A 22,198-nucleotide genomic window follows, 5' to 3' on the forward strand; every position below is an offset into this window, starting at 1 on the left:
GGAAAAGCAATGCTTCTTTCAGTGGAGTGAGTGCTCAAAGAAGCACTGTCAGAGTTAGAAAGGCAATCTCTAAATCTAGCCCAGAGGGTTTACAAATGGCCCTGTTTACAAATAGAAGGCACTTTGTTAGTTCCCTTTGAATAACTGGCCCTCCTGAGACCTGTGATAGCGTGCCAATAGGTATGCAGAGAGAGAGAGAGGCAAAGAAATGAGATTTTAGCCACAGAGGATAATGTGTTACATTTTTACCAAAGTACTTTCGGCCAATTCATTCAGCAAACATTTATGTGCAATGCTAGCAGGGCAGTGCAGTAGATTCAGAGATAAATAAAATATAGTAGCTTTTTTTATTTTTTATTTTAAAGCAGCTCACATTCTGGCAGCGGAGATAGAAACATAAATAATTAGGAAATAGTGTGGTTAGGGTTATAATTAGTGTGTGTACAAAGTGCTGGAGAGCACAGAGGAAGGCACAGTCCTGAAAGGCTTTTTGAGAACGTATAACTTGTGTGGGGTTCTGGAAGGATGAGCAGAAATTTCATTTTTGTATAAGGCTGGACAGGGAGGGAAGGGGAGGCTTTGCAAGTCAGGGGAAACAGCAAGTGCAAAGTTGTGGAGACATGCAAGAGGCATACATGTGCAAGGCTTGTTAGACCAGAATAGCCAGGGTACAGTTTATGTATTAGGGATGAAATGTATCTTCAGGCCATATTATGAATGACCATTTGTCAAACTAGGACATTTGGACTTAATTCTGTAGGCAACAGGAAGCTATCCAAGGTTCTTAGGCATAGTCAGGTAAGTGTATTGGAGAAAAATGACCGGGGGTGAGGGCTGGGGAATTGTTGAGAATGAACAACACGGAAAACCAGCTGGGGAGCTCACATTCTCTGAAGGAATATAGTTCATATGGTGTGGAGCTAGATGAGGTCAGAGGTACAGTACAAGAGGGCACCTGTTTAATGCCCTCTTAACACCATACAGATGGAAGTAACAATATCCAGTGACTACAATAGGGGTGAAATGAGAGGAGGGCCCCTAAGGTAGGGCTAAGATTTTTGTTTGGGAAGCTGAGTGGAAAGTCATTTCTAATAATGACTGAGAATATTGGAGGAGGATCAAACTTCGAGGGAAGAGAAAAGGAAAGAGGGAGGGAAGAGGAGGATTTGGGTTTGGGGTATGGTGTCTGTGAGGTGCCCATGGCTAGAACCTCCAGATGGAGAAGTTTCTGGTAGTTACAAATAAAGATTATAAACTCAGAAGTGAATGTAAAGCACCCACAATAGATTTGAGTAGTTATTTTTCTTCCAAGTCTCCTATGACTACACAGATAAGAGGAGACTAAGTCAGAGGATGGAAACTTGGGATTCACTCACTTGGGGTTGTTTTTACAAGCCCTTTATTTTTTGTGGGTTTCATATCATTCGTATTTTTTTTTTTTTTTTTTTAGACAGAGTCTGACTCTGTCAGGTGTAGTGGTACAATCTCAGCTCACAGCAACCTCTGCCTCCTGGATTCAAGCAATTCTCCTGCCTCAGCCTCCTCAGTAGCTGGGATTACAGGCGTGCGCCACCATACCCAGCTAATTTTTTGTGTTTTTAGTAGAGACGGGGTTTTGCTATGTTGGCCAGGCTGGTCTTGAACTCCTGACCTCAGGTGATCCACCTGCCTCGACCTCCTAAAGTGCTGGGATTACAGGCCATTCATTTGGCTTTTAAAATTATTACTTTATAAATAGGTAATACATATGCATAATTCAGAATTTAAAGTGCACTAAAAGGTATATACTGTGAACAGTGAGTTTCTTTCCATCCTCTGTCCCCTTGATACCCAGTGCATCCTCTCCAGAGGCAACCACTGCTACTAGTTTCCATTTCATCCTTCCAGAAATATACTATGCAGACAAAATTCTCTGTAAAGATCTTTTTAATCCTTGTATATTGCAAAGTCCTAAGTCCCTTCTCAGCCACATAGTTTGAATCTATGGGTACTATACTGGGAGGGCTGTTTCCTGCCCAAGCACTTTCACAGGCATTCTCTTTGTAATGAAATCCCATTTCCTCAATTGAAAATTGAGGGCAGATTCTCAACTAGAGGGCAGATTCTCCAATTTATGAAGTTCAACTTGGCTACTGTGTTTGCTGCTTGTACTGTGCTTCCAAATAACTGCTTTCAATTGCTGAACTGTTGTAGTGGAGGCTGCGCTAATGAGACAAAGGTGAGCCCTGAAGACCCCGGTAGAAATGAGCACGAAGCAACAAAAAAGACATTATTTGAAAAGAGAATTTTATTTTCCCTTTCAGTCTGGTAGAATGTATTTTGCCATCACAGCTTTCAACACACATTGGATTTTAAACATATCTTCGACTTCTTTTTACATTTTACAATTTTAAAGACTCTGGCTTCTCTAAACCTGGTACACTAGAAACCAAACCTCGCCTTTACACAATATATTCCTGTAACAAATCTGCACATGGACTCCCTGAATCTATAAAAAGAAAAAAAAAAGTGATGGCAGATTAGACTGGTTTCCTGGGGGAAAGTTTTCTGGCCTGGAAAACAATAAAGAACCCCTGGAAAATTAGTGACTTCTGGTTTTCCTGGTGGGAGGAGTTGCTTTTCTATGCATTAATGCCTGGTTTGAAAGGTCACTGATCTGCTAGAAGAGGAAATGGACTCTTGCTTTTTCTATCTTTGAGCAGTGTCTGAGGCAATGAATCTGCATTTCAGTATTGCCTGGCTCTATGCTTTGATCAGTTGTGATTGCAATGTTCTCACTAATCGGGTAATGAAGTTTGCAAATGATTTCCTTTAAAAAAAATCAATTGGGCCAAATTCAAAGTTATTCCAATAATACCTTCCCTCTCACTCACTGGAATGAGAGGGAAAGATGCAGAGTTCCAAGTTATGTAGGCATGTGAGCATCGCCTGGCATGTGTACAGTGGCAGAACAAAATCTTGAGAAGTTCTAAATCTCCCTGATCTCATTTTTGTCTCTCTGGGAAGTCCATTGTGTGCTCTCTTATGCTATGCCCTCCGTCCACCTCATCTTTTAGAACAGAGTTGCTTGCAGATCCTAGGCAGAGAGGGTGTAGTATATGAGGAAAGCAGTCCTCCTTCAACCCTGGGTCCTGTGGATCAGGAATGGAGAGTCAGCAGAGACAGAAAGAGAGAGAGAGAGACAGACAGACAGAGAGAGAGAGAGAGACAGAGAGAGAGAGAAAGAGAGACAGCACAAACCCTGGCAACTAGCAGTGTGTGGGCCCCTTAAGGTTCGTGGTCAGATGTCTCAGTGGTCTGTTTAAAAGGCAAAGTGAGGGCCCAGTCTGCTAGGTAGGAACGATAACTCACAGTTCTTATCACTGGCCGCTAGCTTGGGCCATATGGGTGTGGTGTTCTATTTCTAATGCCAAGGCAGCACCCTTTGCTGTGTTGTTCCCATTCCACACATCTCTTCTTTTCTGCCGGCGTCACTTTTCAAATCAAAGAGCAAACTTTCAGCATTGAGGAATAATTCAGGGCACCAGTGACTAATATTGCAACTTATATTGCCATAATACAATGAAATACATTTGTGTTAAGGAACACCTTTTTGTTGCAGTTGACCAGTTTAGTGGCAATTAATGTTATTTTAAAATATAACTGTTTAAAGGCTTTGCAGTCAGGTGATTTTTCTTATAATTGCCGCTATTTAATTTTATAAGAAAAATAAACGTGAATTATTTCTGACACATTTTTCATCCGTTTCTAAGTAAAGTAAATGAATTTTTTGCTTATTAGGAAAGCTTGGTTGCTCCTCTCTTGATTGAACAGATGTCGCTCACTAGGTCCATAAGGAGAGGAAAAATATGAATTTTTTCTCTCCCAACTTTTCCTCCTCGTTCCCACTCCAGAGGTTCTGGGACTTGGGCCCTGGCTGTTGTTGGTGTTTTTAATATCAGGCCTTGCTGAAGTCGTCCCAGCATGGTCTTCCTGCAGAGCTGGGAGGATAAACCAGAGCTTTACGGAGTTTAGCCTGCATGCCCACGAGCTGTGTTTACCTTAAACTTGTTCTTCCCTATGGGACATGCAAGCTTGGTGCCAAGCCTCCTGCTCATCCACCTGGCTTCCTCCATAGCACTGTTAACATTCTTGCTGCTCAGGATTTCAGTGCAGCATTATTACCGGTGATTCTTGGAAAATGGCATGTTCCCAGAAAGCCGGTCATCTGGCCTACCTTTCCTGCTTTGTAACTGGTGCACATACCCTCAGTTTGGTAGCCATGCTCTCCCTTAGGAGAAGTCTGGTTTGGGCTGTACCGAGGGCCAGTTAAGATGTTAGAGGTCCTAAGACCTGAAAATACTTTAATTCCTTCCATCCTTCAGCATAGATAATGTTGACAGCAACCACAACAGCAGTGGTAAAAATACTTTTACTATGAATAGCAAACATGTCTACTATATATCAACTGGACACAGGTTTACTGTTAGTAGCACCAGACACTATTTTAAGTGTTATGTATGGACGAACTCACCTAATACTACAACACTTTGAGTTGTTATATTATTATTCTGAGTTTATAGATGAGGAAATGAGACACAGAAAGGTTAAGTACATTGCCCATGGTAACACAGCTGGTAAGTACGTGAGTCAGGGTTTGAACTTCAGGAGTAATGCCAGCACCTGTGGGCTTAGCCACTATTTTGTTAATCAGTAACACTAAACAAAAATACCCAAAACTTATTTGTATGCTGAAGCTGAATAGCATTTTTGTTGTTGTTGTTGTTGTTTTCCAATGGCACATTTTGTAGAAGGGATTTGAAAAGGCTACTTTCTTTTTTTTTTTTTTTTTTGAGACGGAGTCCCACTCTGTTGCCCGGGCTGGAGTGCAGTAGTGCGATCTCAGCTCACTGTAACCTCCGTCTCCTGGGTTCAAGCGATTCTCCCGCCTCAGCCTCCTGAGTAGCTGGGATTACAGGGGCCTGCCACTTCGCCTGGCTAATTTTTGTATTTTTCGATAGACGAGGTTTTATCATGTTGGTCAGGCTGGTCTCGAACTCCTGTCCTCGTGATCTGCCCACCTCGGCCTCCCAAAGTGCTGGGATTACAGGCGTGAGCCACTGTACCTGGCCTTGAAAGGGATACTTCCTTACTTTTATTTGGTGACCCTGATTTGCCAGAACCCTAAAGACTGTTTATGGCTATTATATAGTTTAGTGCTGTGCTGCCCCAACCAGTTCTTGGCCCAACTTCCAGGCTCCTTAGAGGCCCGCCCTCCCCTTTGATCTTCACAAGGTCACAGTTGGTCTGCCCCATTTATCAAGAGGAGGAGGCATCTGCTATCTCACTGGGAAAAAGAAGGGGACAGCACCTCTCTACAGTATTGAGCATAGCTTATATGCTAGGCTTTTCTAAGCACTGCAGACCGAAATATGAACATGGCCTAACCTCTGTCCTGGAGAAACTTACTCCTTCTTAAGTGATAAAGTACCTTCTCAAAGGGCAGTAATGCAGATAGGAGACTGCTGTGTCCTCAGGCAGAAGGACCTAAGGACTGCTTGCCCAGAAATGTAGGCCCCACTCTCAGCTCCCAGTGTGACTGTTGCCAAGCCATTTAACCTCCCTGTGTGAGCGATGATGAAATAACACTTTGATCTTTGGAGAGAAAAAAGCTTTATAAAAATACCAAATAAGTCCACTCTTACTCGGCACCTCTTAAATTCATGTGGAGGGCTAATGTGCCTCATAAAATTCCAGTGCGTCCTTAGTTACAAGGCCACGTTCCTAGACCTGGACTCCCAAGTTTTCAATCGTAATATTGTGTCTAGTTTTGTGAAGTGCCTAAAGCAAAAATAACCCCTGAGATTTCTTATAGAGCCTTTTGTCTAAAGAGCTTAAGCGTTCTAACAATATACATTCTATTTTTTTTAAATCCTATACATTATGTAAAATGTGCAGTTTGAAACCAAAATTGTGTCTAAGTGTCTGCTGGAGCCCTGTTTTTGTTCTTTTAGGCTGTTTTCTGTGGTGACTTGGGATAAAGCTTCAATGCTTCAGCCATCCTTCTTTTTTTTTTTTTTTTTTGTCCAGCAGATTCAAAGCAGGATTCCTTATGTCACTCTCCCCTACCCCTGTACCCAGTTCTGTTTTCCTTGTGCGGAGCCCATAATCCAAAATTAGCACTTAGAAGCACCTGGCCCAAATCAAAATTTATATTCCTTCAGCACTCTGTAGTCAGGGAGAGGTTCATTATGTATTTTCAGGTGTGGAAGACTGAGATGACCAGGGAGAAATTTTTCCAGCAGTATTTGCATTTTTAAATTGCAAGCTCAGAAGAAGAAATCCAAAATGATTGAATTTTATGCAAGAAAGAGGTAGTCACTGTTCCTACCTCTTTACTACCGTGTAGAGAATTGTGTCTATAGATGGGCACAGAAGCCACCACAGAGAGAAGGAAAGGGAGCAGACATTTCCCACACACATTTTGTTTGTCTGGCATCATCCCACTCATCTCTATTAGGTGGACAGGATTGTCACCATTTTACAGATGGCAATTCCAAGGTTCAAAGAAGTCAGGTAATTTCCCTGAGGTTACACAACTAGAAAATAGCAAAACCAAGTTCTGGTCCAAAGCCTTTATGTGACACTGGAAATTAGGAAAACTATACTTGAGTTTCACTTGGATTCACTTCTATTTGGAGCAACAGAGCCCCGTCATCACCTGCTCTATTCAGTTGAGTTAAAAAAGCAGTTATTGAGCATATCTTACGTGCCAGGCTTTTTTAAGCACTGCAGACCCAAATACGAACATGGCCTAATCTCTGTCCTGAAGAAACTTACTCCTTTTTAAGTGATAAAGTACCTTCTCAAAGGGCAAAACTTATTCAAGTATGATAGGCTTAGGTATAAATACAATTTAATATAATAAGTAATAATACCTAACTTACGGGAACTAAGATTTTCAATGCATTCTCTTACTACATCGTTTAATAATGTAAGAGATGGCTGGGTGCGGTGGCTCATGCCTGTAATCCTAGCACTTTGGGAGGCTGAGACGGGCAGATCACCTAAGTTCAGGAGTTTGAGACCAGCCTGGCCAACATGGTAAAACCCCGTCTCTACTAAAAATACAAAAAAATTAGCCGGTGGTGGTGGCGGGTGCCTGTAATCCCAGCTACTCCGTGGGCTGAGGCAGGAGAATCGCTTGAACCCAGGAGGTGGAGCTTGCAGTGAGCTGAGATCAGGCTACTGCACTCCAGCCTCGGCGATAAGAGCGAAACTCCATCTCAATAAAAGAAAAAATAATATAAGAGAGAAGAAATCTTACAATCTCCATTTTATAGATGAGAAAACACTATGTCTGTGCTGTCCAATATGGTAAGATGTGGTTATCTACATTTATTAATTAAAATTAAATAAAAGTACACATTTGGTTCTTCAGTAGCACTAGCCACATTTCAAGTGTTCAGTAGACACCTGTGTCAAGTGGCTATTATATTGGATGGTGTAGATACAGAACATTTTTATCATTGCAGACAGTCCCATTGGACAGTGCTGCTCTAAGTAATTTGCCTACACCAGAATATGAGAGATGAACTTAGGTCTGACTCCAGGGTATATGCTTTTGACTGTTGTGTTATATTGCTTTCTTAATTACACTGAACTTGGAGAGGTAGAGAGAAAGTTAAATATCTCTTATTTCTTCAAGAAATAAGAAATACTTCAGAAGTGGTGGGCGTATTAGGTCATACTTGCCTTGCTACAAAAAATACCCGAGACTGGGAAATTTATAAAGAAAAGGGGTTTAATTGGCTTGCGGTTCTGCAGGCTGCACAGGAAGCCTAGTGGCATCTGTTTCTGGGGAGACCTCAGGAAGCTTCCAATCATGACGGAAGGCAAAAAGGGAACACTTCACATGGCGAAAGGAGGAATGAGAGAGAGAGTTGGAGGGGGTGTGCCACACACTTTTAAATGACCAGATCTCGGGAGAACTCACTCACTATCCCGAGAACGGCACCAGGAGGATGGTGCTAAATCATTAATGAGAAATCCACCCCTGTGATCCAGTCACCTCCCACCAGGCCCCACCTTCAACATTGGGGTTTACATTTTAACGTGAGATTTTGGCTGGGTACAAATATCTAAGCTATATCAGTAGGGAGCTAGTGACATACCAACAGAATTTCCATTGCACTCTTTCTGTGGTCCCTCTAAGAACTGGAAATTGTTTCTTTTTATGCATCAGGAAAGTTTGTACTTGCTATTTGATTGCCTTTTTCTGGAACCAGATGGTGACTTTTGCTAGGAGCTATTCTAAGATTATGCCTTATTTACTTTTAAGCCTCAGTTCCTAATATAGCACCTGGTACAAATGGGCACACAATGAACTAAATTTTAAGAAAGACAACTATAATATCTGCCAGTCTTAAAAGAATTGTAGTAAAGAAGACAAACATCAGTGCACGTCCTTATGATTCCTAAGGGGAAAAAGCAAGGAAGATTTTCTGCAGGGCAACATCCAGGTTCCTGGCTTTATTTAAAAAAAAAAAAAAAAAAGGTGACTTTTTGTAGCTATACTGTGATAGGGATATAAGAAGGAGTGATCATAAGAATTGCCTAAAATCTTGTCTGGGTCAGATTTTACAGTATGCTATTTTAAATCTAAACTAAAGAAACTCTGTATATGGCTCCAAAACAAGCCCTGAGAAAAAGTTGCCTCACTACCAAGTTAATTCCCCTTATCATCTTATGCAGTGAAAGCAAACTAAGTCACCTGTCTGCAATGCATCCCAGTGTGTTATCCCACATTACTTGCATTTACCCACCAACTGTTGTGTGAAAGCTGAAAAACACACCCTATTTTGGCTCCTAGCTCATCCTCCTGCTTCCTTTTATTAATGCAAAGTCTTCACCTCTCCCGCTCATCTCCCTTTCCTTCTCTTCGTGATTTAGCTAGTGTTGGCCTCTGTGTCATTTAGAGCACATGTTTTAGAAATATGTTTTAAAACAGAGATGTGCAGATTTGGGATGGGAAGCAAATGTTGGATGCTCACTCAATTCCTTGTAAAGGCTTTAATTTACAACGAAAATAAAAAGGAGTTGTTCAACATGTAGTGTGAGGAGTCAGCTTTGAAAACTGATAAGAGGAGAAAAATGCCAGACTCATTTTGAATTTGAACTTAACAACCAGAACCCTTATTTCTTCATAGCAAAATGATGGCTACTTTCTTGGACTGAGTTAAGAATTTCCCAGAGACATTTCGCCAAGGATCCTTTGTGGACCTGTTTCTGCAGGCTTTAGAATCCTCCTAGCAGGGCTTATCAGAGAAGATTCCAATTTAGAGCAGCAAAAGTTTAGTGTCTGATATCTGCTCTTGCTTTTTTTTTTTTTTTTTAAATAAAAGGAGACATGATGTTTTACAGTGTTAACAGCTTTGAAAGGTCTTGTATTTCCAGTGAACAGAGCACGTTTGTGAAAAGGACTCTAAAAAGCATTATTCAGGCAAAAATGTATCAAAGGGATGGGAGTTAAAAAGAGAAAAGTTTGCTGATGTAGAGATTGGAGGCAGCATGTACTGACAGGTGCAATTATGGCCAAATAATTGAGTCTTTTTGGAGAGATCTGCTGAGATAAGGCAATAGTTGTGAACTCACATCAGAAACCTGTTCATAATTAGATACTCAGGGGTTTGGCTGTGGATGATACAACCAAAGTAGGGATCTCAAACTACTTTACATGCAGGACACAGTGCAGTGGCATTTGCACTTTGTAAAATAGAGTTTAATAGCTTAATTTCAGCCCAACAGACCTTCATTGGTACAGAGGTTAGAGAGAAGGCTTTGCAGTCTGCATTCTCCCTCAGACTTCCCATAGCCTGGAACCCCTCTCTGCCCCAAAGAGTGGAGGTGACTTCAGCTTCTAAGTCCTCTGGTCTCAGAGAATCTAAAAAAATGTAAACTTTTCAAAGTTAGTGAATTGCTTTTATTAGTAATGTTAAAAATCTTTGCTCTTTGGTTGAAGAGTTTCCAGGCACTTCAATTTCCTTTGTCTACAGGTACCTTAGCCAAACACAGTGGAATAGAGAACAATATGGTGTTTATTTCTGAGAAAGTTTCACCAAAGACATAAAATATAATAACCTTGTTCCTGGTCTTGAAATACAGGTGCTTAAAGCCTTGGCCCCATGACATGCTGTGTCCACACTTTGTTCAGGAATCTGAAGGGAAGTTCTTTCTCAGGGTCTCTGAGTGGAAATGGAGCTGAGAAGAGGTCACAAGCTAGCAAAATAGAGCATGATCATTTCTACTTATAACAGAGCAAGGAGTATCTCTGAGGTTCCATTAATAATTCTGCTAGACATCTCGCTTCAGGCTTTCATTCTTAGTGAAACAATATAAATTCCTCTGCTGTATTGTATGATTTTTTCTTCCAAATTTATAATTTCTTTTATCCTCTTCTATGTGTAGTTACTTTGTCATTGTAATGGTATTAAAAGTTCTTAAGTTGGCTAGTGAGTTACAGGTTTCTGATAATGACATCTTAACACTCAGGTGATAGCTCCTTTTTCTAACATGGAGAACTGACTCCTGAATGTCTTTGGATCTCTAGTATTTTCCTAACTGCTAACTTTTCACCTTACCTTCTACCAGTAAGCTTTTGGACTCCATTAGTATCTAAGTAGACAGAAGACTGTCTTTTGGATTGGCCTTCTTCAAGTATTTAACAAGGTCAAAGGTAAATTCCGTACTGCACCAAGCATCTACCACCACTGTAGCTTTGACCTACCCTATTCTCTTCTTACATTATGAAGCATTTAGCACAGTGCCTGGCTCATAGTAAGCATTCACTATAATTGTTTCTTTAGTTTCTGCTCACCTTGCTTATGTCAATGAGAGAATTCTCATCATCTTCACTATTTTCTTGGAGTTTGACATAGTGACTAATTTAAAATTATTGTTGCCACATCTTCTGCCTGGATCAGTGGGAGTTCTTTAGCATTTACATCATAAGCCACAATGGAGGTTTTCAGATTTTTCCATGGTAGGTTACTTGATCTTAATTCCAATATTGGTGCAGGTGGCATGACCTTTTAAAAAAAGTGATCACAAGAATGAGTCCATAGGGTCCACTCCCGACTTAGAACTATTGGACTTTTAACTGAATCAAATGCACATGGAGAACGAATTAGTTACCCATCTACCTCTCAGTCACCATCTTTCATTATTCTTCAGTATCATGATGTAATTTTAGTGGAATTAAACTTGAGCAGCTCTAAATTACATAATCACATTCAGGTGTAGTTTTAAGTACTAGTTGCTTGAAGCTTGCTAGGAGAGCTCCTAAAGTCATCAGTTATCACAGTGAATCTCAGCCCTGGCTGTGTCTTATTATCACCTGGTGAGAGGCTAAAAAAAAATGCTCAGGTCTATCTCAGGGAGGCTGATTGAATTAGTCTAAGGCAGGGCCTAGCCATTCGGTGTTTTTAAAATGCTTCTCAAGTGATTTGGAAAGTTGAGAAGCACTGAGTTGGAGGAAAAGAGACTTAGGAAATACTGACTACATTTTTACTTGTGCTAGCTAGCTTGGCTAAACTCTCTTCCTACGGCCTAAGCTGTGTATACCCCAGCCCCTTTCTTGCTTATACCATATCTACAAATTGAAACAACAGAGAGCAGAAAGAGTGTAGCTTTGGAGTTCAAAAAATTTGATTTCAAACCTTGTCTCTGGGCTGGGTGCAGTGGCTCATGCCTGTAATCCCAGCACTTTGGGCGGCGGAGGTGGAGGATCGCTTGAGGTCAGAAGTTCAAGACCAGCCTGGACAACATTGTGAGGAACCACCCCCCCACCCCGACCCCAGACATTTCTACAAAAAATTAGCCAGGTGTGGTGGCATGCGCCTGTAGTCCCAACTACTTGAGGGGCTGAGGTGGGAGGATCGCTTGAGCCCAGGAGGTCCAGGCTGCGATGAGCTGTGATTGCACTACTGCACTCTAGCCTGGGCAACAAAGGGAGACCCTGATTAAAAAAAAAAAGAATTGTCTCTGTCTTTGCCGAAAGTGTGGTAGCCTAGGAAAAGATTCTTAGGTTTACAAAATTTTAGCTTCCTCATTTGTTAAATTGGAATAATAAAGCTTCTCTTATTTCTATTTATTATTCCTTTATAAAACATGCAAGTAAAGATTCAGTTACCAACGTCACATGAAAACATTTAGCACAGTACTTAGTACATAGTAGGAGCTCAGTATATTCTCTCTCTCTTCTTTATTTTTCATTTCTTCATAGGTAAAATGAAGGGCTTGGATTACATTTAAATGCCCCTATACCCTAAAATCCAGTTAATCTGCTTCTTTGCCATAAGCAATGTGATTGAAGAATAACCACCTCATATTCCTTTTTTTAAAAAAACAAATTCAGTTCAGTTCATGTAGAAAAAAGGAAGTTATTGATACAGTTGACAAGGGATGAATTTGGAGTTTGTTTCAGTATCCTGTCCACTATTCTGAATTGGCTGACCTTTCAACCTGCTCTCTATGAAGTAACTGGCCAAGGTTGGGGATATGGTTTGAGTTGTGGGAATAAGATTTTTTGATTGAGTGATTGAGTGATGCTATCTGTTTTATGTAGGCATCAATCTTGGCCCTTGACCATCATTCATTTGCTTCAACTGTGTGACCATGCAACATACTTTATAATTGTAATAATGGTAGCCACCTGGTATTTGTATTCTAGCACCTTTTGAAGTGATATATTTCAGAGGAGTACAAGTGAAATAAAAAACATCTTTTAATTACTACCTAGGTAATTGGTGTTTCTTTTCGGTCAATAATTTAAAATGTTCCTGCGTCTCAATCCATTCCCAGACAACCATAGGGGAATTCATTCCATTACAGCTTGGTATCATGAAACGGTTCATTATTCATGGCAATGACTCAGGAAGGCATCTGCCATGTATTGTTGTGAAAGATACCTGTCTTTTGCCCACTTATCTGGCTCCAAATGAAAGCTCAGGCAAATGAGAGAGGTTCCAGGCTTCTATTATTACCTAGTTTAGGCTAACCAAAGCAGAAAACTGGGAGATTCTTCTAATGTGTTATCACAAGAGAGTTGCTTATATTAGAGCTATAAATCATCTACTGGAAAAGCTACTTTGATGATGATGACAATAGAATCCTCTGCCATTACCCATTGCCTGGCAAAGTGTAACAGAGTTGCAGTACAACTTAAGGGTTAACAGCAAGAGTTTAAAGGCGTGACAAATTGGATTCCAATTTTGCCTTCCTCACTATCTATAGCAAGAAACAGCAATTTTTTTTCTGTAAAGCGCCAGCTAGTTAATTATTTTAGCCCTATGATCTCAGTCACAACTACTCAACTCTGCAGTGTGGTCAAAAGCAGCCACAGATAATACACAAATGAATGGGCATGGCTATATTCCAATAAAACTTTATTTACAAAAACAGGCAATGGACCAGATTTGGACCATGGCTGTTGTTTGCCTATTCCTGATCTACAGGATCCTGTGCTAACAAGTTACTTTAATTCTCTAAGGTTGTTTTGAGAATAAAAGATATAATGCATACAATAAAACACTTACCATGTACTTGGTATATAGTAAGATCTTGAAAATAGTAGTTGCTTTTATGTTATTAAAATATTGTATAGCATATGTTTTAAGTGCTGTTGATTATGAGATGCACTGGGATTTCAGACATATTAAAATGATTAAAAAGTCCAAGCATTGATGAACTGTAGTAACTAATTAATTATAGTGACAAGGTCTTATTTAGGATTTTAAGTCTTGTTCTACCAGTGGTAATTTAAAGCTTCTTATATAACACGTCTTTGTGATGTCTTTTTTGTTAGAGACACATGCCATGAACTCTTGGGACATGTTCCACTACTTGCGGATCCTAAGTTTGCTCAGTTTTCACAAGAAATAGGTCTGGCGTCTCTGGGAGCGTCAGATGAAGATGTTCAGAAACTAGCCACGGTGAGTTCATTTTCAACTTAAAACCAGTTCTATTTATGTCCATTTGTGAGGTAAAGAAAGCTTCAGGATTATTGACTATGGGTTATAGGTAAAAGTTCTGGAGAAAGCATGGTGAATTTACCTTTTCCTATGTTGCATTCTTTTGAAGTACAATGAGTTCTCAGCTTATTGACCACCAAAACATTTGTATTTTATCATTCTTGTTCGGGGGTCAGCTAGAGATAAAGGGCTTGATAGTAAACATATTAGGTTTGTGGGTCATAAGGTCTCTGTCAGAATTACTCAGCTTAGCCACTGCGGTATAAAAGCAGCCACAGACAACAAATAAGTAAATAAATGAGTGTGACTGTGTCCCAATAAAACTTTATTTATAAAAGCTGGTGGTGGGCCAGATTTAGCCTGTGTGCTGTGGTTTGCTGACTCTCACAGAAATATTAGTAATAGCAAAAGGTATACATATATGATAAAGTAGGGGTTGCACCTGAAACTATCTGATTATTCTAGATGGTTGTAGTCAGACATAATTTGAGTCAACAAGCAGTAAGACACTGAGGCTCAACAATTATTCTAAGTACAAAACCAGGAAAAGATTTAATGGATGTTATAGTATCTTCCTAAAACTGAAGTTCTTCTGAAAACAAGCAATATGAGAGGAAAGGTTTAATGTTGGCTGCTACCTTTAAGATGCTGAAGGGCCAGATCTAGCATGCTCATATGCTGTACCCTAGCTCCATTTCTAAGGGCCCAGGAAGAGAAAAAGCAGTTTTAGCCAACCCGTTACCTACAGGGACCAGTCAGTTAGCCTAGTGAGCAAAGCCACCAGGGGATGAAAAATGCGATCTTAAATTGTATGTATTCAGCACAGGTACACCACAGTGGCATATTTGAAATGCAGGAATATTCTTCATTTCTGCCCAGAAATAAGTTTTCTCCTAGATTTCTCAAAAACACACAGACCTTTCAGTACATCTTTTGTTTCCTACTTTTGATAAAAATATAGGAACTGGGAGATATTTCTCAACTAAAAGATAAATAGCAATGCAGAAGCTATCTAAATGGCAAGGACCTCTGGGGTCAGTATGGAGATGAATAGGCTCTGGTGGGGGCTGTGGTGGACAAGGACAGCATGTCTCTTGTATAGCAGGTTCTCAGCTTCTACTGCTTGTTGCCAGAGATGGGATGCAGGACTTTGTGTTGCTAGAGATCTCCTAAATTTTTTAGAGAGACTGGCAATCTAGATTTCTCAAAGAAATTTAATGATTTTTAAATGTTGGCTTATTAAAAAAAAATCCCACCATTATGAGCTGAAGAAAATATATTTGTAGACTGAATCTAGATCTTGACTTCCAATTTGTAACTTCTGGTATAAGGATTGTATCTCATTTGTATTGGCTATCCATCACGATATAATAAATTATCTCAAAGCTTAGTGGCTTAAAACAACAAACATCTATTATATCATAATTTCTATGGTTGGATATTTGAAAGCAGCTTAGCTGAGTGGGTCTGGCTCAGGGACTCTCAGGAGGTTGTAGTCAAGATGCTGGCTGGGCCTGTAATTGTCTGAAGGTTTGGGAATTGGCTTACAAAATGGCTCACTCATGTGGCTATTGGCAGGAGGCCTTGGTTCCTCACCGTGTGGGCTTTTCCTTAGGCTACTTATGACATGGCCACTGGCTTCCTCCACAAGTGACGAGAGAGAGTGAGAGCAAGGAGAAAGCTGTGATGTCTTTTGTGGCTTGATCAGATGCTGTTCACATTGGCCATATTCCGTTCTTTAGAAGGGACTCACTTCAGCCCACGCTCAACTGGAGTGGAATTAGTTTTCACCATTTAGAAAAAGGATTGTCAAAGTATTTGTGGATATATTTTAAAACCACCATATCATGAGTTGTTTAGTTCTGAAACCTTGGTTCTGGTTTTAAATGCCTTGTTTTGGAACCTTTTCTGTGCATTTCAAACTTGCTTTGAAATTTTCTGGTTTCAGTCCTTGACTCCCTTCTGCCTATACCCTTGATCACGGAGCAAGATAATATTGCTCACTTGTCTGACCTTGAATAGCCATAAACTGATACTCAATGGCTGTGTGGAGCTGACGTGTGTGTGTGTATGTGCATGTGTGCATGTGAACATGTGCATCTAAATAGAGGAGAAGAAGAAATAAGGCAGGAGTTTATGGATGTAAATGTAGGTGGATCCTCGTGAGTGCTGTTAATCCTTTTTTTAAAACAGTGACACGAATACCGTTTTATTGTCCTTTATTTTTACAGTCCATCAAATTATGATTAATTAATTCCATCATTCAAATTACATTTATACGGAATATGACATTGTCCTCCTCACTTTTTGGAAATTTATAGCTTATGTCGACAAAACAGATTTTTTTAAGAGGATAGTTTGTACTGAATCTTTAAAGATGAGAAAAGATAGTCAAGTGGAGAAGAGTGAAAGAGGGAATAGAGGAATAGTTTTAGTCAGAATAATCTCTCTGGTTTGGCAGGGCTGTGTTCCTTTATGGGGGCTCTGGGGTATGATCCGTTTTGTTGCTTTTTCCACCTTCTTGAGGCCGTCTGCATTCCTCGGCTTATGGCTTTCTTCATTCCTCTTTAAAGCCAGCAACGCTGCATCTCTTTGATCTTGTTTCTGTCATCACATCTCTCTCTCTCACTGACCAAGACTGGGAAAGGTCCTGTGCTTCTAAGGGCTTCTATGATTAGATTGGGCCCACCCGGATAATTTATGATAATCTTCCCATCTCACTATGTATGGCCATCATCAACATCTGCAAAGGTAACATATTCACAGGTTCTGGGGATTAGAGCATCAAAATCTTTATAGGATCATTATTCTTTGTTTCTACTTTTACACTTTCTGGAAAAAATTAATACTCATATCTTGAAATCTATTTTACTAGGCCAGCAAATTTGTAGGATGAGTAAGTTTTCTTTAGGAGCTTGCATTTCTTAGGATAATTCCAATACTCTTGGCCTTGGGTTGCTTGAGCTCCAACAACTAAAAACACTTCCATCTAGTAGAGAACATTAGGCCATTAATCATGTTTCACCATCTCTTTTTCTCTCCCTCTCTCTTTTATTGTCCTTTCCCTGAAACGTACCTGCTTTTTTGCAAAAGCCAATTTAAGCTACCAGGTATTCTTTAAATGGCTAAAGGATCCTAGGTACCATGAGGTAGGGACAGGGGGAAAAAAAGAGGTGGTAGTTTCTTCAAGAAAGTCACAGTCTAGTACCCCAAAATACAAAAAACCCAGAGTCAGTATTATTTTTTATTTATATACATGAGTAGTTATGTAGAAGAAATGGATTTAGCTGAATATTCACCATGTGTGAGTGAGTTCTGAGTTCAGTGTTGGAGGCTGGGCTTCAGGATAGGGGGCAGGAGCTAGAAGAGATGGTCTTCTCTATATAGGTCATGGGTAGGAAGGATCAAGTGTCCACCAAAGGGGCCAACCTACCTTCAGTCTTACGTTGACTTTGAAAGTTTAAAAAAAAGTGTAAACTTGCAAAGGACTTAACATAAATGCTTTAAATGCAGTGAAGAATTTGGGATGGAGTAGGGGTGGGTGTTTGCCTCACCATGGTTTTGCCTGATTCACTCATTTCTCTTTTCTTGATATTGCTTGAGCTCCCACCCCAACTCACTCTGACTTTCTGTCTCTCATGTACCTTCCGGTTCCAAATTTTCCCAGTTCTATAGACTGCCCATTTACTTCGAATAGTGTTTTGCAGACCAAAGAGAAATTTGGAAGGATTTTCTGTATGATGTGGAGAGTATGGAGGAGGATAGCCTCACACAGTGTGAGGAGGCTAAGGGAGATTGTTCCTGAAATGATACTAAAACTGCTATTGACTTCAAGAGCCACATACCATCCATCAATTAAAAACAAAGTGAATAGAAAATTGCCAGAAGATAGTCTTGAAAAAAAAAACACAGATTCCAACCAGGCAATTTCAAAGTAAGCCCTGGAATAAATAACCTGTTGGATACCATGCATATTAATGAACCTCAAACCATATACTGAAACTAGAAGGCAAATTTAATGACCCACTTGCAGAAACAAAAATATTAAGAGCTCAGGTCTTACTGGCAGGGATAAAAAGTCCATGGCAGGGGGATAATGGTAGCTAGCAAGGCCAGATGAGAAATAGAGGTATTATTAGCTGATTTCCTCAAAGTTGTTCACATTAAGTCTTCTGAAGAAGTAGAGGAAAATGAGCAATGAGATGCACCAAAGGAGAAAAATCTATAGAGAGGACAAATGGAAAGCCATGGAAATCACTATTTACACAGAACAATGAGACAGGCCATATTACTGTTTGACTCTAGGTGAGATTTATATTATTAATGACTCTGTTTCTATAGTGCCTGTATTTCCTTGTTTAGTGAATTTAAGCACTTATGAAAAAGAGAGTCATGCCTAGTGAAAGCAGACACGTAATAACTTTCTGTGATGTACTATCAACAAATCCGCCTAAAGAAGAAAACAACCTCCACTAGGACTAATCGGCACCGCCAAACTCTTTGTCCAAAGCAGCTTTTGAACTTCTTGGTCTGATTTTCTGAGGTACTAGACTATATTGCCTATGGCTCTTCTATCTCCTTGCTGTATTTCTATAGAATATTTATTTTGACATTTTAATAATGCTCAGTTTTGAGAATAAAGCTATCTCTGCTGTTTAATGTGGGCAATGGTTTCTATGCCCTGAGAACCATTTAAATGAACTCTTTTGTATCTGAAGAAATTGATGACAATGCTTAGAAAATGTATTTCAAGTGCATTGTTATACATGTAAATAATTTGCCCTCTGGTGGATAATAAATAAGATCACTGGTTGTGGCAGCATTACTCTGTTTCATACTCATCATAGCTGTCCAAGGTCTGTGTGTGATAGATATGCAAAAATATTCCCAATAAAGGCTGCTTAGAGTGTGTTATAGTTTTGAGACCAGCTATTTACCGCTGTAGCACTAGTGGAAGTTAATTTAATAGATTAGTGTGTATGTTAGGAGTTGTAAACTTAAATGTTACTTCAGTGGCCAGCTAGGTAGCATACACGTGTGAAATAGCCTGATATAAGATAATAAGGAGTATCAGAGCATGTGGACAACTGAAGAATGTATATATCATGCTAAAGGGCTTCAAATTCCAAAACTAAAAGAAAACAAAAGTTCTTTGGCTGCAAGTGGTGTCTGCAAATAGCTGAAACAGAACTACAAGGCTCTCAATTCTCTGTCCTTATATCTAAAATTAAATTCTACCTTAGACTATACTATCCTTGAGGGACAAGCCCATGCTAGATTCTTCTTTATATTACATTGTACATTCTCAATTACTGTTTTCTGGACAGCACAATATTTTTCCTAAGAGAAGACACCTATGACAGTGTTCAGTAGAGATAAGTATCTTATTGTGGTTGAGAGGTGACTTGCCTTTGAGTTATAACTTTAAACCTGTTACAAACACGATTCTCATACATATGCACTGAACATGTGTCAAAGATTTATTTAAAACCCATTAACGAGGGAGGGAAAAGCAGGATGGTAAATCTAGTTCAAAGAAGAATTTGAGGGACCGAGAATATATAGCCACTGAAGGAAAGAATCTTGAAATAAGATGCAAAATGGTTAATGTTCTACAGGGCAATAAAACCATAACCTTGAGGTTATCTTTTCTACTGGGCAGAAATTATTTGCATGTCTAGTGGACAAAATAATTTGCAATTTATCAATCTTCACAAATTAACATTGAACTTTATGGTCTGTGGACCCTAATCAATAATAAATAGGAAGTCAGACAAAGATTATATCCCCTGGATCAGTGCTTCTCAAACTGTGATGTATACGAAGTTACCTGAGAATCGTGTTAAAATGCAGATTCTGATAGAATGGGTCTGGAGTGAGGCCTGAGACTTGGCATTCCTGACAGATCTCACATGATGCTGATGCTGCGGGTTCAAGGACCACACTTTGGTAGCAGGAAAGGTGGGTGGCATTTTAGACATGCGGATCCATTAGACAATAGGAGAATATGTCTTTCAAAAGGCACATAGTAATCTTTCATCCTTATTTCCATATTTTGCCTGCTTTTCTAACAACTGGATGAACAGGATATCACCAGATAAATACCATGCAGTATGAGATGAGTGTATTTATGACTTACTCAAGCCCTAAAAACAGACCTTTCATCTATGAGAGCCACGTCATTGCTTCTGTTTTGTGTCTCTGCTCTCATCCTCTTCTGTCTGCTGTTTTTCCATATGACTTACATTATTTATTTTTATGCAAATACACAAACAGAAATTTACTGATCAGATGAATTTAGGAACTAGTCTGTGAAATATATTGATTTCCCTTCCCCCAAATGTTAGAAAGTGTAAAGGGGCATCTTTCGTCAAACAGTACATCCCATCCTGTGATGCAGATGGCTGCAATTCAGTCTATTCATTTCTCATATCATAAAGGCATTTGAAACAGACAAAGCTGTGCATCATCTGTGGGGGAAGCAATCAGTGTGAATACACCACAGATGTTTCCAAAGCAGAATAAATCGGCCTCTGGCCCAGTTGGAATTTTTCCTCCACAAGAGTTTTAGGTGATCCATTCAGTTCTGTCAACCCTGAAACATGTTTACCTTCACTTTCTGATTGAAAGATTTGTTACTGGATCTTGGTAATGCTGATGAGAGAAGAGTCTTGGCTAAGGGTAACGAGGGAATAAGGAGTCTTTCCCAGAACCGGTTCCTGGAATGTTAGCCTTATGAAATGGCATTATAAGTTCTGTAAAAGGAGGGATCCATGGGCAAATATATTTGGACAACACCAGCTTAAATAAACAGCTCCGTGTTCTTCTTCTTCTTTTTTTTTTTTTGAGACAGAGTTCTCTCTTGTTGCCCAGGCCAAAGTGCAATGGCGTGATCTCAGCTCACTGTAACCTCCGCCTCCCAGGTTCAGGTGATTCTCCTGCCTCAGCCCTCCTGGGTAGATGGGATTATAGGCATGTGCCTGGCTAATATTTGTATTTTTAGTAGAGATGGGGTTTCGCCATGTTGGCCAGGCTGGTCTCGAACTCCTAACCTCAGGTGATCCATCCACCTCGGCCTCCCAAAGTGCTGGGATTACAAACTTCTTAGAACCTTTAATAACATAATATGTGGAGTGAATCTCCAAAAGTGATAAAAAGTTATTTTTCTAAACTTACCATATCTCCTCCATTTGAAGGTGCCATTGGTTGTAAACCATATTGGTAATTTAATAGTGGCTTTTTATTTTTTTAGAGGGAAAAAGATTTAGCTAGTGAAATTTTTGATATTGTAAGAGGAAGCTCCATTTTGGAAATGTTAAAGTATAAAAAAGTGAACTTGAGAATTGTTGGTCAAAGGGTACAAAGTTTTAGATAGAAGGAATAGGTTTTGAGGTCCATTGCACAGAAGGGTGACTATAGTCAATAATAATGTATATTTCAAAATAACTAAGAGAGTAACTTTCAAATGTCTCACCATAAAAATAATAGGTAGGTAAGTGAGGTAAATGGGCATGTTAATTAACTTGATTTAATCATGCATGTCACATACAAATACCAAAACATCACATTGCATCCCATAAATATATACAACCATGATTTGTCATTCAAAAATAATATTAGAAAAAGATAAATGCCACGCAAAGAGGGTCTGACTGTTTATACTCCCAGCTGAGAAAGAAAGGGTGGCCAGTGCTTACAGTTAGCGGCAGAACCACAGATGTCACTGGATGAGGGAGGGGGAGAGAGACAGAGACAGAGAGAGACAGAAGGGGAAGAGAAAGAGACAGCGAGAGACAGACAGAGAAAATGAGAATACACTGTAATCGTAAATTAGAAATTGGTTCTTTATCTGACCAGGAAAAGGGTGGAAGAACCATGGCTACATCTGAGCTCTGATAATGGCAAGGCTAGAACACTAGACATTTAGATACTGATTGCTATGGAGTGCACTTGACAAGTAATAGAAATCTTAGAAACAAAACAAAACACAAAAAGGAAGAAAATACATTATATGGTCACAGTGGTCTCTTTTTATGAAATGCATATTAGCATCCCAAGCTTTTAGTATTCCAAGAAACCCATTTTAGGAGATATAAATCTAGAATGTTTTTTGAAAGGGTGAAATTCATTGTGAACATGACCAGACCATCACCTATTTTATTTTACTTTTTTTTTTGCAGGAAAGAAGT

General features: G+C 39.6%; 1 protein-coding gene across 1 annotated transcript in view; it reads left to right on the forward strand.

Moving 5' to 3' along the window:
- Positions 1-22,198, forward strand: part of TPH2 (tryptophan hydroxylase 2) — a 101,810-nt gene that overhangs the window by 47,868 nt on the left and 31,744 nt on the right. The window contains exon 8 of the mRNA XM_002823521.4: positions 13,844-13,970. Within this exon, the coding sequence (XP_002823567.1) occupies positions 13,844-13,970 (127 nt within the window). The remainder of the gene's footprint in view (positions 1-13,843; positions 13,971-22,198) is intronic.

The sequence above is a fragment of the Pongo abelii genome, chromosome 10 (genome assembly GCF_028885655.2).
Source record: "Pongo abelii isolate AG06213 chromosome 10, NHGRI_mPonAbe1-v2.0_pri, whole genome shotgun sequence".
Taxonomy (NCBI): Eukaryota; Metazoa; Chordata; class Mammalia; order Primates; family Hominidae; genus Pongo; species Pongo abelii.